General features: G+C 36.7%; 1 protein-coding gene across 1 annotated transcript; it reads left to right on the forward strand.

Annotated features, from left to right (window-relative positions):
* Positions 1-806: 806 nt before the first annotated feature.
* On the forward strand, positions 807-14,850 carry LOC121426501 (beta-1,3-galactosyltransferase 1-like). The gene is made up of 2 exons (XM_041622831.1): positions 807-1,145; positions 12,624-14,850. Exon 2 carries the CDS (start codon positions 12,668-12,670, stop codon positions 13,928-13,930), a length of 1,263 nt encoding a protein of 420 aa, XP_041478765.1. The 5' UTR covers positions 807-1,145; positions 12,624-12,667; the 3' UTR covers positions 13,931-14,850.
* The last annotated feature ends 363 nt before the right edge of the window (positions 14,851-15,213 follow it).

Raw genomic sequence — 15,213 nt, forward strand, 5'->3', positions numbered from 1 at the left:
AAATTTGAATGATTTTACCAATTGTATTCCTCGACTAGACCTATATAACAATCAAACTCTGACATTTCCACCGACTCCTACCAGAATGAAACTGCTGCAGGCCTCGTAAATTATCATAATGTAACCCCCTTAACTACTACAGTATATATACAACGATTCGATTTATAAGGGTCTGCATTTTCAGTCATACTATAGGCCTATACTTTCTAAGGGATCGAAAGTGCTTTCAATAATGCAATGACATTAAATCAAATATAAATTGGGCAGAAACAAAAATAATATAGTTGTTCATAGTTCAATACAACCAGTTGATCCTTCATCTCATTTTATTTTTTGTTTACTAAATGTGTTTGAAAAGTAGAGCCTGTCCCTGTTTTCCGGGCCGACCCCAAAGGCCCAATCTACTCTCCCAAGAATTCCCTCTCATCAACCTTACCTCCCCTCTCCCCAATAGCGTACCTACGGGGGGGGGGGGGGCAGGGGTATCCCTGCCCCCCCCCCCCTGACGAAATTGAAGACCTCTTTTATTTGCCTCCCCCCTTCCTCTCACAGCCTTCTAGCTCTGATGTCCCTTCAAGTCGGCTGTATGCATATTAACTCTCTATCCTAGCCACCCCTCCCCATGAAGTTCAAGTCTCTACCACCCCTCTCTTGCCCCCCCCCTCCCCCAACGCTCTTCCCTTTATATCCTAATCCATCCCTCTCCCTGCCCACCCCCTCACCCCTACCAATCTCTCGCAAGCTCCCTCCCCTCTCCCATTCCCCAAGTCGGCTCCATGTATTACTTACTGCCCCCACCCCCCTCGAGGTTAAAGGGCCTTCGAGTAGCTCAGCTCAAGATCAAGGCGACAGGATGGAGAGTCTGCGATATCCTGGCCTCCTTTCTTCCTGTCACCGTGCTGTCGTATAATAATAGACACACACGCACAGGACACACACTCGACATGAAGACGCGGCTGTCCGCATAATAAAGCAACGCTAGCACGTTGTGCGCAGCTGTGTTATGATCAAGTGGCTTGCCTGTACAGTTTCAAGCAGCAATGCCATTCTACTACTCTGCAGTACTTGGGAGATAATATTAACCATGGATTTACAATATCTTACAGGATTATGAGCGTATTTATCGTCTTTGTTTTACAGTACTGGTGAGTATGCATACCGGAATTGATCATTTTACCATGTTCAGACATCATTAAACCATACGATCGGCCTGAATAAGCTCAAACAATGCCTTTATACTCAGTGTGTACGGTACCGGTATATGTGTAGACTGAAGCTATTGAAAAAGTGATAATTTCTTTTGTGTGATTGCTGAAGCAGAACTGAATCTTTGAAGAGCAATGTCCTTAACTTGACGAGTAGCCGATAAAGCCGTCTTGACAAGTGTATCGATATTTCAAATTTCCTGGATGTGATACTAAAATTGAGAGTGAAAATGTTGAATTTTATTATAGGCCTATAAATAATCACGATCTCAAATGTGTATTCAGCAACGGGGTATATAATTCGTGCCATTGACTCCCGGTACAATATGCGCGACGAGATTTGCTATAACTGTTTCTCTCTTTCTTTTGTATGACATCCATTGCTGTTTAAAGTGAAAGTACTGACCTATGAAGTATGTATTTGCCATTTCTATAATTTTGGATTCTCATTTTCGTTGTCTTTAATGATAATAGGCCTACTGCAAATTTGAAGATATTATCGTGTTCATATATTAAACGATATTCGGGAGTATATATGAAACGGAATATGACTTCTCATCAAGAACAATAAATGGATTTGCGCATAAAAATGAACATATTTATTTACAATAATGGATTTGCGTATAAAAATGAATATATTAACAATAATGAACATGCGTACAAAAGTGAACATATTTACAATACTATTTTTTTCAATATTATACTGTTTTTTGTTTTACAAAGAAAGAATGCTCGTCTGTAAAATTTTACTTGATTTACATTATTATTACTTTATATTACTTTCAGTTTGTATTGTGTTTTGAATGGAAATGGAATTAAGGATTGAATTCAATTGAAAATGAAAATTATTATTTCCCAATAATAAACTCATCCCAACGCTGCTTACGACATGAAAATAACATTTTTATTTTTAGAGTTACACGTTGAACAAACCATGCATAATTTAATGATATGGAAAGTATGCTTTGATTCTTAAGCTGTTAAAGGTCAAGTCCACCTCAGAAAAATGTTGATTTGAATCAATAAAGAAAAATAAGACGAGCACAATGTTGAAAATGTCATCAAAATCAGATGTAAAATAATAAAGTTATGACATTTCAAACTTTCGCTTATTTTTAACAACGAGCCAGTTAATCCAAATGAGAGCGAGTCGATGATGTCACTCACTCACTATTTCTTTTGGTTTTTATTGTTGAATTATACAATATTTCAATTTTTACGAATTTGATGATTAGGACCTCCTTGCCTGAAGCACAAAATGTTAAAATAATGGAATTCCACATGTTCAAGGAGGAATGAAACTTCATTTCACATGACAATGACGAGAAAATAAATATATTTCATATTTCATACAATAAAATACGAAACAAATACTGAGTGAGTGATGTCATGCAGTTCCTTCATTAGCATACCGACCGAGATGTGCATACTGTTTTGTGAAATGAAGCGAAAATTTAAAATGTCATAACTTTCTTATTTTACATCCGATTTTGATGAAATGTTCAGTGTTAATGCTTGTTGAATTTTTCTCTTTTTATTCAAATCAAGTTTTCGTTGGGTTGGACTTCTCCTTTAAACGGGTAATGTAAAGTACATGTAAAAAAAAGCAAAACACTCTTCAACGTTAAAGGGGAATGAAACCTTTGGAATTAGGAGACTGTGTCGAAACAGAAAAATCAAAGAAATAGATCAACGAAAGTTTGAGAAAAATCGGAAAAACAATGAGAAAGTTATGAGCATTTGAATATTGCAATCACTAATGCTATGGGGATCCTTCCATTGGCAATGTAATAAGGATCTGTGATGTCACATGTGAACAACTTTCCCTTTGTGGACTACATGTATATTAAAAATACCCCCCAAATGTTTCTTTTTGCTTTTTCTTATGGTGATACTAACTCTTTATCCATGGTGTATTCTTAAAAAAATGTATTACATGCCCTCGTATAGAAAGAACACATTATCTACTGATAGATGTGATAAAAGAGGCAATTTAGGGAAATATATACTAAAGTAATGGGGAGAGTTGTTCACAGGTGACATCACACAGCTTTGTCGCATTGCCCAATGTGACGATCTCCATAGCATTAGTGATCGCAAAATTCAAATGCTCATAACATTCTCATTATTTGTTCGATTTTTCTCAAACTTTCGTTGATCTGTTTCTTTGATTTTTCTGTTTTCACACAAGCTATAATTTTGTTCTAAAGGTTTCATTCTCCTTTAAACAAAACCCAACGTATGGACCTATTTGTAACATTATACTTCGCCCCGTTTCTCTCGCAGAGGTGTATCAGATCGACCTACTGTACACACGTGTCGCGTGCTTCTTGTCAGTGTTTATTACTTGTATACTTCTAGTTCTGTTGGACCTATTAGTCATAGCTAACAATAAATTGGCTTCAAATTCTACATCCTTTATTTAACACCGACCTACATAATGCAAGCAGGTAGCTCAGGAGTGCTATATATATATATATATATATAATTTGAGCGATTTAGCGTATAGGCCTAAAATTTCCACAGTCCATGGCAAGCAATTCGAGATTATAACCTCCTTACCGGATATATCAACATGTATATTCGAAAAATATTTCAATAAAAAGTTAAACATAAGGATTAAATAGTATTGGCTGTAGGTGTAGTAGGCCTACTACATCAATAATCATTGGCGACAAAAAAAAATGTGTATGAAGCATGTCTCGAGTCTATCTTAAAGGACTAGTCCACCCCAACAAAAAGTTGATTTGAATAAAAAGATAATAATCCAGCAAGCATAACACAGAAAATTTCATCAAAATCGGATGTAAAATAAGAAAGTTATGATATTTTAAAGTTTCGCTTTAATTTCACAAAACAGTTACATGCACATCCTGGTCGGTATGCAAATGAGGAGACTGATGACGTCATCCACTCACTATTTCTTTTGTATTTTATTATATGAAATATTCTAATTTTCTCATCATTGTCAAGTGAAACAACTATTAATTCCTCTCTGAACACGTGGAATTAGCATTGTTTAATATTATATGGTTCAGTCAAGTTGGTCCTAATTGTCAAATCTGTAAAAATGATATATTGTATAATTGAAACAAAAAACAAAAGAAATAGTGAGTGATGGACATCATCGATATCATTGACTCATTTACATGTCATTGAGTTGCATGTGCATATCACTGTTTTGTGAAAAATAAGCGAAACTTTAAAATACCACAATTTTCTTGTTTTAACATCCGATTTTGATGAAATCAACATCTTCGAGTCTGGGGTGGACTTGTCCTTAAATAGTAGGCCTATGTTATAATTCGATTCAAATTCAATTCAACATCATTCTGCTAAGAAAATATGTAGGTCCTACGTACAGTGTCTCAGTTCTCGATGCACGAAAATATTGAGTTGTTTCGCATCTGTCTGTATTCACGGACCAATTATGTAGGCACAAGGCATATGGCGCAGTATGTACGCCCCGATGTACACAATTCCTAAAAAAAAGACATTACTGACTCATTGTTTAATCTTAAAGGGGAAGTTCACCCTGACAAAAAGTTTATTGTAAAAATAGCAGAAAAATAATAGAAAATATTGCCGAAGGTTTGAGAAAAATTCATCAAATAATTAAAAAGTTATTAGAATTTCAATTATTTGATTTGTGACGTCATATGCGAGCAGTATTCCTACATAGCGAATGGTAAAAAATCAATGAAATGTCGTTTTCTCAGAAAATTGAAAATGGTTTTCATTGGAACTTTTGTATATCAATAGACAAATCATTTCACACCCGATCATGAAAAGAAAACAAAATTAAGTCATCAGGAACCATACAAAATTTGAAAGTCATACATTTTATATTACATAACACATGGGGCAGCTGCTCGTTTATGACGTCACAAATCCAAAATTTTGAGCTCTAATAACTTTCTTACTCTTTAACGGATTTTCCTCAAACTTTCACCAATATTTTTGACTATTTTTTCTGCTATTGTTACAACAAAGTTTTCTTCAGGGTGAACTTCCCCTTTAATGCTCTTTCCTTTGTTTTAGTTTGCTATACCCTGTAGGCCTATACATGTACATGTGTGTAGGCCTACATATATAATTTTAACGAATATACTGAGGATAGAACCATTCGAATTCAATTCAATTGATTTACAAGAGAAAATGTTCTCAAATGCGTTGAATTATTTGTTTCCTTTATAATTATAGAGGGCAAAGCTCAAAAAGGCCGATACATTGTCAAGCGGGCTGGGGTTAATGACCGTGGAGTTTTAGGGTGGTAAACATTACGTAATATCCTCATCTAATGCTGGTAGTATATGGTACGAGACTAGTCTACAGGCACAGGCCCTGATTGCAACTTTGATCAACAAGTGTGCCTCCACGCAAAGACTAGCACATACAAAACTTGCTGCACATTCAGACTCTTCAGGGTTTACTTTACCCAGCAGACTAGTACGAGGCAGCATGAAGTTGAACACGTACATGTATACCACCTCAAAAGTATTACAGTCTGTCAGATCACTGATATCCGTCAGACATCGCACAGGCCTTCAAGGGGCGAAGTTCACCCTGACACAAAATATATAGCAGAAAAATAATGAAACATAGTGCCGTAGGTTTGAGAAAAATCCATCGAAGAATAAAAAAGTTATTAGAATTTGAAATAATATGAAATAATGAAACATTAGTGATTTCATGTAATAACATATATAAGGGAAAGTGGAGATGTGACATCATCAGCCCACCTAATGAATATTCATGAAGATATGCCTCGAACTATTTCACAAGACTAAAAAAAATCTTTGAAATTCAATAAATTCGTTATGTATTATCCAAATTTAATGAAATTTTCAGCATTTTACTCTGTGAATTTTACTATAGTTTTATCTAAAAATATTTTAATAATAATAATAATATAGGGTATTTATATTGCGCACTTATCCACCTTGTTAGGTGCTCAAGGCGCTCCTATATTACCCGGCTAAGCTAGGCGTTCATAGCGCACACAGCTTTTAAAGGAATTACTTCCTACCGGTACCCATTTACCTCACCTGGGTTGAGTGCAGCACATTGTGGATCAGTTTCTTGCTGAAGGAAATTACGCCATGGCTGGGATTCGAACCCACGACCCTCTGTTTCAAAGTCCGAAGACTAATCCACTGGGCCACAACGCTCCACGGACCATCTCTTTAAACTGCAGTTGCCAAATTCGTATATATCGAAATTACCCCCCCCCCCTCCCCGAGCTACTTATCATAGATTTATTTGTAATAAAGAACCCAATTCGAATATATTCCCACCAATCAAGCAAAGGCAATCAGCCATCAATAATCATCGATACTAAAAAAATTGAACGAAGTTGGATAGATTGGTTTGTTTTGGCTCTTAAAGGTCAAGTCCACCCCCAGAAAATGTTGATTTGAAATGTAGTAAAATCAAACTAGCATAACGCTGAAAATTTCACCAAAATCGGATGTAAAATAAGAAAGTTATGACATTTAAAAGTTTCGTTTATTTAAAAAAAAAAACAGTGATATGCACTATTCAGTGATGTGCAAACATCTATAGTGTAAATGAGACAGTCGATGATCCATCGCTCACTATTTCTTTTGTTTTTTATTGTTTGAATTATACAATACATGTATTTTTACAGATTTGACAAAGAGGACAAACTTGACTGAACCATATATAGTATTAAACAATGCTAATTCCACGTGTTCAGGGAGGAATTAATCATTGTTTCACTTGAGGAGAAAAATTAGAATATTTCATATATCATATATTAAAAATAAAAAAAAATAGTGAGTGGATGACGTCATCAGTCTCCTCATTTGCATACCCAATAGGATGTGCATATAACTGTTTTGTGAAATGAAGCGAAACTTTAAAATGTCATAACTTTCTTATTTTACATCTGATTTTGATGAAATTTTCAGTGTTATGCTCGTTGGATTTTTCTCTTTTTATTGGGGTGGACTTGTCCTTTAATCAAGAATTCCAGTCTAGAAGTAAATTCAGATAACATTTGTGCATAAAAAGTCAACTAAATCCATATGGAATGGGCTTTTTGAGAAAATATTTTTTTCCATTTGACGCTTAAGTTCAGTATGGGGTATGTAATAAGAAAAATATAGCGATACAAAATTGATAAAAACTCCCTGACATAGTCCGCTAATTATGATAAAATCATAGAATAGCTCCATGATAAAATCAAGGCGTATTAGCATGGAGCTATCTGTGGTATTAGGGTATACATGACGGTGGCTGTAGATGTATAAAGGATTGATTATTAACTGGTTATCGAGCTTCACAACGTACTTGGGATCTATTTCGTTTGTAACCACCCCCCCCCCAAAAAAAAATAATAATAATAATAAATTTAAGAAAAATCGTGGAACCCTTGATTCATTTTTGGGGTGTAAATTTAGGGAGATCCAACTAATCCACATTTTTTTGTGATCTCTCTTTGTGTGTTATAAAAAAGCTAGAATTAAAGTGTACCTTTTGAGATAACTAGTAATAGTAATACAAAAAGTAAAGAAGCCTATGATCCTATTTGTGTGGGAAACAAAAAAAATACAAATTTTCAAAGCTCCTCCCCCCAAAAAAAATTAATGCTTAGTGGAATTTAGCAACAATGTAGGGAGCGGGGAACAGTTTTGTTTAATAGTGGGAAGGGGGAGGGGGCTGACCATACCAACAATCACAAACAAATGGTAACTTTTAAAAGAAATTTGTACACGGTTGTTAAAAAGTGTGTGTGTGTGTGTGGGTGTGTGTGTGGCGGGGGAACTGTAGCCCAGCCAGCCCACCCCCCCCCCCCCGCTTCTGCCCCCTTTGAAGCCTTTGGAGCTTTAACCTGCTTTGAATTAATCTGTGCGATCTACACACACACTCTTCCTCTTCCCATGAAATGCCATTATCTTTCAACAAGTTGAACAATAATAATTAAATATTTGTAAGTATGATTGGTGTCATTTGACTCCATTTATTCTGTCGGTGGTTGTAAAACTTCTATCGAAATCGAAACTACAAGTTCTTTCCGGAAGTACCCGTCTTGTAGCCAGGTCATCATAATATTCCTGTTTAGAATACAATATAGGCCTATACTTTAAGGACAAGTCCACCCCAATAAAAAGTTGATTTGAATAAAAAAAAAATCCAGTAATCATAACACTGAAAATTTTATCAAAATCAGATGTTAAATAAGAAAGTTATGACATTTTAAAGTTTCGCTTAATTAAAAAAAAAGTTATATGCACATCCTGGTCTGTATGCAAATCAGGAGACTGGTGACATCATCCACTCACTATTTCTTTTGTATTTTATTTTATGATATGTGAAATATTCTAATTTTCTCCTCATTGTCAAGTTAAACAATGATTAATTCCTCACTGGACATGTGGAATTACCATTGTTTAATACTATTTTTAAAGGTCACTTGACCTTCAAAAGGAATCATGTTTCATGTTTATCGTGTAAGGAATAGTATGGTGCATGTAGGCCTACACGGAAGATTTCCGACTATCTTTATATTATAAATGTTGGTCATAGCCTAATTCACCAATCATCAGCAGGCGTAATAAACTCCTCTAAAGGACGATAAGATAAAATTTCAAAGAAAACAAAATAATGAAAAAATAGTATTGCGTGAGAGGAATTAGGGCAATAATTTGTTTGAAATGTGTAATGTGTTATTGCTATTCAAGTTAATTGATCAATACTCCGGAAATTTTTCCTTTTCTTCCGCCACCAATGGGAGGGGGGGGGTGCTTCGCCAATATGTTCGTGTATATACCAGTGCAAAGAGAGAGTGTAGGGTTGCCCAAAGAAATACTAACTTCCAGATCTAGACTAGGGTACACTCAGCGCCCCCCCCCCTCCCATTTTGGACCGAGCGGGGGCGATTTTTTTGTAATGAGAAATCAGTAGGCCTTTGCTCAAAACTTTCTAGACATTTTTTTATGATCCATCCATGCATGGGCATGCGCGGATCATCCCAATCAATCAACTGTTCCCTATTGTAAAAGAGATCAGATTGTTCCGCACTCACGTCCGGTCAATGTCAAGTATGAAAATCCGTCAACGTCATAATAATAATGACAGCCGCATTGCCACTTCGGGAATTAGCAGGAGCACATCGCTTTGTCAAGACGCTGTTTCATGCAGTTAGTCTGCAGTCACAGACCCTGATTGAAACTTTGATCAACAAGTGTGTCTCCACGCAAAAACTATATATAGCACATACAAATACGTTAGGTAGCTTATGAATATCAAATTATATAATTTATTACATTTTTTGTTAAGACATGCGAGTAGATTCCCCATAATTGTGTAGTAGTATAAAAAAAATTATAGCTGTCATGAACTATATTTACAAAATGACATTCATGCATTTTATATTGAACATTTCAAGAACTTTCTTAATCTTTCATGGATTTTCCTCAAACCTTCACGAACATTTTAATCATTTTTTTCTGGTACATTTGCAACAAACATTTATTCAGAGTGAACTCACCCTTTTAAACACGCAAGAACATGTCCCGAGCGTGACGGTGCGTTGGAGTCTTCAAATCTTAAAGGACAAGTCCACCCCAACAAAAAGCTGTTTGGATTAAAAAGAGAAAAAGTCCAACAAGCTTAAATGCACTGAAAATTTCATCAAATCGGATGTAAAATAAGAAAGTTACGACTTACGACATTTTTAAAAATTTCGCTTAATTTCTCGAAATTGTTATGTGCACATCCTGGGCTGTATGCAAATGAGGGAACTGATGACGTCACCAACTCACTATTTCTTTGTATTTTTGTATAAAACATGAAATATTTTAATTTTTCCCTCATTGTCATGTGAAAGAAAGTTTTGTTCCTCTCTAAACATGTTGAATTACCATTCTTTTAACTGAATTATGGTTTAATCAAGTTGATCCCTTATTGTAAATTTTGTAAAAATATTTCAAAATTCAAACAATAAAAAAAAAGAAATAGTGAGTGGGCGACATCATCGACTGTACCCGTATTTGGATGTAACTGACTCGTCCATATAATCATTTTGTGAAAATAAGCGAAACTTTAAAATGACATAACTTTCTTATTTTACATCCGATTTTGATGAAATTTTCAACGTTACGCTTGTTGGATTTTTCTCTATAAATTCAAATCATCATTTTTCTGGGGTGGACTTGACCTTTAAATTTCCCCTGTGCATATTATGTAGCCTGTACCAGTGTTCGTAGGCCTACGCATTATCACTTGTTTTAATCTCTCATCAACTGTTTATCTGTTAAATGAAGCAATGTCTATAGGCAACATCTGTTCTGTTTTATAATACATGTATTTTATGCCAAGGACTTTGCCTTGGTATTGACTGCTTTATATCACGAGCTTTGATCACCATAGTCGGGTCCTAGTGATATTAATGTAACACGATCCTGTAACACGATTCTCTATTTTTGAAAAAAGGCGGGTACGTGTAGGCCGACATGATTGTGAAACAAAGGGTATCATGTAACATTATTGGTTTATTATGGTAGGCTAGGATGACACTTATGATGAGTATCTATTAATACTCATTGATACTCATACTGGTATCAATGAATATTTCATACAGAATTATTTATTTCTTGAAGTTTTGGAAAATAATTGATTTTCTTTTTGTAACGTTAGTAATGGTTTCGTCTTCTTTTTCATTTCGATGAAATATTCGAATCTGAAGGTGCTCCAGATTAAATAACATAAATGAAATAAAAATTACCCCCCCAAAAAAAAAAATTAAAAAAATAAATAATAATAATAATAATAAAATAAAAATAAATTATAAATAAAAAAAATATATATATGTGTATCAGTTTTGATATCTTTAGCGGAGTATGATCACACATTAAACACGAATTCCTTTTAGATCATGACCGTATACGTAAATAATATCTTTTGGTGGTGGTTGGGGGGAAGGGCGGGCAAGACGTTTGAAAGTTTCAATTAAGAAAAATCGAAACCGAGGGGGCGAAACGACCAAGCTTGTCATTATGGCGCTACTTTCGGCAATGTCGAAAATTTCATTAGGATTTTATTAAGAAACCACTAAGAAAAAATTTAGCCTCATACATGTGAACGAAATAGTTGGATATATCACTTTTTTATGCGACGCATTTTTTTTATTTGAAAAAGTGCTTCCCCAGAACTTCTCGGTCCCCAAAATAATGTTGTAAAGTAGCAAGGTAATAATAATAATAATAATAATAGGCATTTATATAGCGCCATCTATCTAGAAATGTTCTATTTCGAGGCGCGTTATTATTATTATTATCACCCCGGCTTTAGCTCGAGCTGCCTTGAAAAACACTTCACGTAATAAATTCATCGTTTAACTTCATATACGCCTGCAGGTAGTTATTTTCTGTTTAAAAATATGTCTGTGTTATTTTACTAGACCTAACTGGATGTAATAAGAGCTTGGTCGAATTTACAATCATGTTTGATGAACAGACGTGGCATTCATTTTACCCGGGAATCAGTTTATTAGCTTTCCATTCTTTTCTTAATATTGATTTCCTGTTAGAATGTCCATCAATATGTGCTTCCATTGTTCACTTGGTTTTACGACCACCCTGCTCAATTTCAATCTTGCTCAATTTCAACTTTGTGAGAGCTACGCTCACAAAGGTATGCACGGACTACCAATGATGCATTCGTACGAATATCGCTGTTTGTTCGAATTCCGGAGTTAGCAGAAAAATTCTTACGGCCTTCTTAAGAACATCTTAAGAAATAAGATCTTGAGAAACGAAATGATTTTCGGTTATACAATTCGTAAGATTTTATAAAGAATGCGTCAAGTTATTCTTTCGTCAGTTTTTCTACAATCTGACGATCTCTGTTGTCGCAAATATGACTTCGTGCAAATCACGGCACTCTCAAGTCATTCGTATGTTGTCGCTTATACGGACACCTTCCAAACAACAAGGGTCGTTCTTAAGAGCGCTGTACGAATGTCAGACAGTTAGTAAGACGCTCTTACAACACCCGTAAGAACCCTCATACGAACAATGTGCAAAGGCGTTCTTACGATCATCGTAAGAATGAAGGCTTCGAAAATTTCTCTCAATCCTCCAAAATTCTTACAACGTTCGGATATCCGCCTTACGAAGAGAGGGTTTCGTACGACGTTAAGAAAAAAATAACTTGAAGACAAGCGATCGACTAGGCTGCGAATTTACGAATGGTCTACTAATAGTTTACTAACGTTAATACGGCCTTCTTAAAAAGAACTAACGAAATGGTTTAAAAATCGTCCGTTCGTATAGTGGTATTCACAGTGGTATTTGTGGCCAAGCCATGAGCTGAAATTGTGGCTCCATGACAAAGTTGGTTAAGATTTGGCAAAATTGTAACCCCTTCTCTTATCTTCTATTTCTTTTCCAGATATTTCTCTTTTGGATGGGCGTCATGCCAATCATTCAGACACCATGCCTACTCAGTCGGATGGGTACATGAGGGCGCTGCAGGACCTGTCAACGTTCATCGGATTGACCCGTCACAGGCGAATCAAACTTTACTTCCTTGCTATGGTACTATTCAATGCATGTCTCTATTTTGCCATCTACAGTGGACACAAAGAGGTCGTTACTGGGAGACAGGTCTCCACTTCAAAACCACGTGACATAGGGGTCATATCGTCACGTGACCCGAGTAAAGTGGAATGCGACCCGGAAGTCGTTAAAGACATCGTACGACACCATGGCCAAAATGCCAAGGAACAGGAAAGGAAACTGTGCCCCAAGAATGCAAATGCAGTGGAAGACTCCTCTCGGGGATTTGTCTCAAGGTTTGTTAAATGGTGGAATGGCGGATCAAACGACACCAGTAGCAAGCCCCCAAAGAGTCTCAGTGCTTCTCATGACTACAAACTTGTATTGAATGAACCAGATGCATGTAGGACTGCAGACGGAAGTGTCTTCTTACTCGTGTGTGTCTTTACAATCCATTCGAATTTCGAAAAGCGGAAAGCTATCAGGGAAACCTGGGCTTCACAGAAAGTGGTGCAGGGTAAAGAAACAGTGACAGTTTTTATGTTGGGTAAAACAACCAACGAGTACCACCAAAGACTTGTAGAGTTGGAGAGCAAGAAACACGGTGACCTCATCATGGAAGACTTCGTCGATTCCTATCATAATCTTACTCTCAAAACAATCATGACGACGAAATGGTCTAGTCAGTACTGCGGCGATGTGAAATACGTCATGAAAACAGATGACGACATGTTTGTCAATTATGACGCTTTAATTACCCACCTCGTCGATCCCCAGACACCACAGACAAACTATTTTGTTGGGAGTAAATTCTCCGGAAATTCTCCGATTCGAGACCCTAAGAGCAAATGGTACGTTCCCAAGAAGATGTATTCAAATCCGCGTTATCCGACGTTCTGTTCGGGAACGGGGTACGTCATGTCCGGTGACATTCCGGCTCGCGCGTACAACATGTCCTTGCACACACGTTATCTCTACCTCGAAGACGTGTACATGGGGCTTTGTATGAAGAAGTTGAAGGTTAAAATGTCGGGGCATTCGGGGTTCCATATTGATGACGTGCCCTACAAGTACTGCGCGTATAAGCGATTGATTACAACGCATGGGAAAACGACGACGATGATGTACAGAATATGGGAAGACCAAAAATCTCGTGCTGGAACCGTGTGTGCTGGCATTCACAAGCCACATGTCAAATAGCCAGTTCGTTGGAGAAAGGGTTTACGTCACCTCGTTAGCAAGAATCGACCTTTGACATTTCATTATTTATATCGCAGGGGCCGCGGAAGCGGTGGGGGGGAGGGGGGGCTGTTTTTTCCAAAACCGTGCAGTACGAAAACGTAAAACTAATCATGATTGTGATTTTTTACATGGTCAGCCCCGCGGCCCCAGTATCGAGACCATCATCTCCACCATCATCATCGTATGGTCTACTGGAATGGTGATGTCAGGCCAAGGAAACGGTGGTGTGAGTCTGGTGAACTTGGAAATCAGTTAAACCCTCGTACTTTGCCACATTCGGCCAACGACAGGATCGAACGGTCACTTTAGTACTCGACTCTGTTCCTCTTTCGACAAGCGCGTGCGCACAGATGTTATTTCCAGCGTATCACGTAGAATTAAAATGCAGTACATAATACCAATCTATGATACCGCGGGAGAATGCAATTACCCCCCCCCCCCTGATGTTTGCCTATCACGCTTGCCAGAACAGGTTGTGCACATATTAGTAGGCCTCGTGTATTTTGAAGAAAAACAAAACAACCTGAAATATTTTTGATGATTATTTTATGTACAATCCTTACCAAAACAAGTAAACACCATATTAAGGTGCTATAAACTTGCAATATACATGTATCTCGCTTACACAAAGAATGCAGATTCCCAAAATAAGTATTTTATTTAATATAAACGTCGTGTCAAGTCGATCGCATATCGCAAGTGGTTTAGAGTGGGTTTGTCAACAAACTTTGTTTAAGATTTTCTCTATGTGCTTCTCTGTGTCTCTTAGATGTATTTACAGCTTCCATTATGACAGGGTAAATGATGATGTAAATTATGATTGGTGACGTCCATAGGAGTGTTATTATGTGTACCTCGTCGGAGTAAAATTCTATGATGTATGGATTAAAATTCCAAAGATATTTATATCATCACGACCAATACGTAGGCTGTTTTGGACGGAGGAAGGGTCGGAGTAGTGCCTCTCTTGACAGAGTTACTCCTACAAAAACTGTGGTGTTAACTGGTGAACATAGAGGACCACACCAGTTATTTTACACCGGTGTTAAATTGGTGGTGTTATAGTTTTACACCAATAGGTGTTATTACAACACCTTTTGTTGTTACATTTACACTCTTTGGTGTTATGTTTAATCTCTAGGGTGTAATTTTAACACCTCAGGGTGTGGTCCTCTATTAACACCAATTGGTGTCAGTTTTAACACCGCAGTTTTTACAGTGTACCTTCATCCGACCAGGAT

Source organism: Lytechinus variegatus, chromosome 13 (genome assembly GCF_018143015.1).
Source record: "Lytechinus variegatus isolate NC3 chromosome 13, Lvar_3.0, whole genome shotgun sequence".
Lineage (NCBI taxonomy): Eukaryota > Metazoa > Echinodermata > Echinoidea > Temnopleuroida > Toxopneustidae > Lytechinus > Lytechinus variegatus.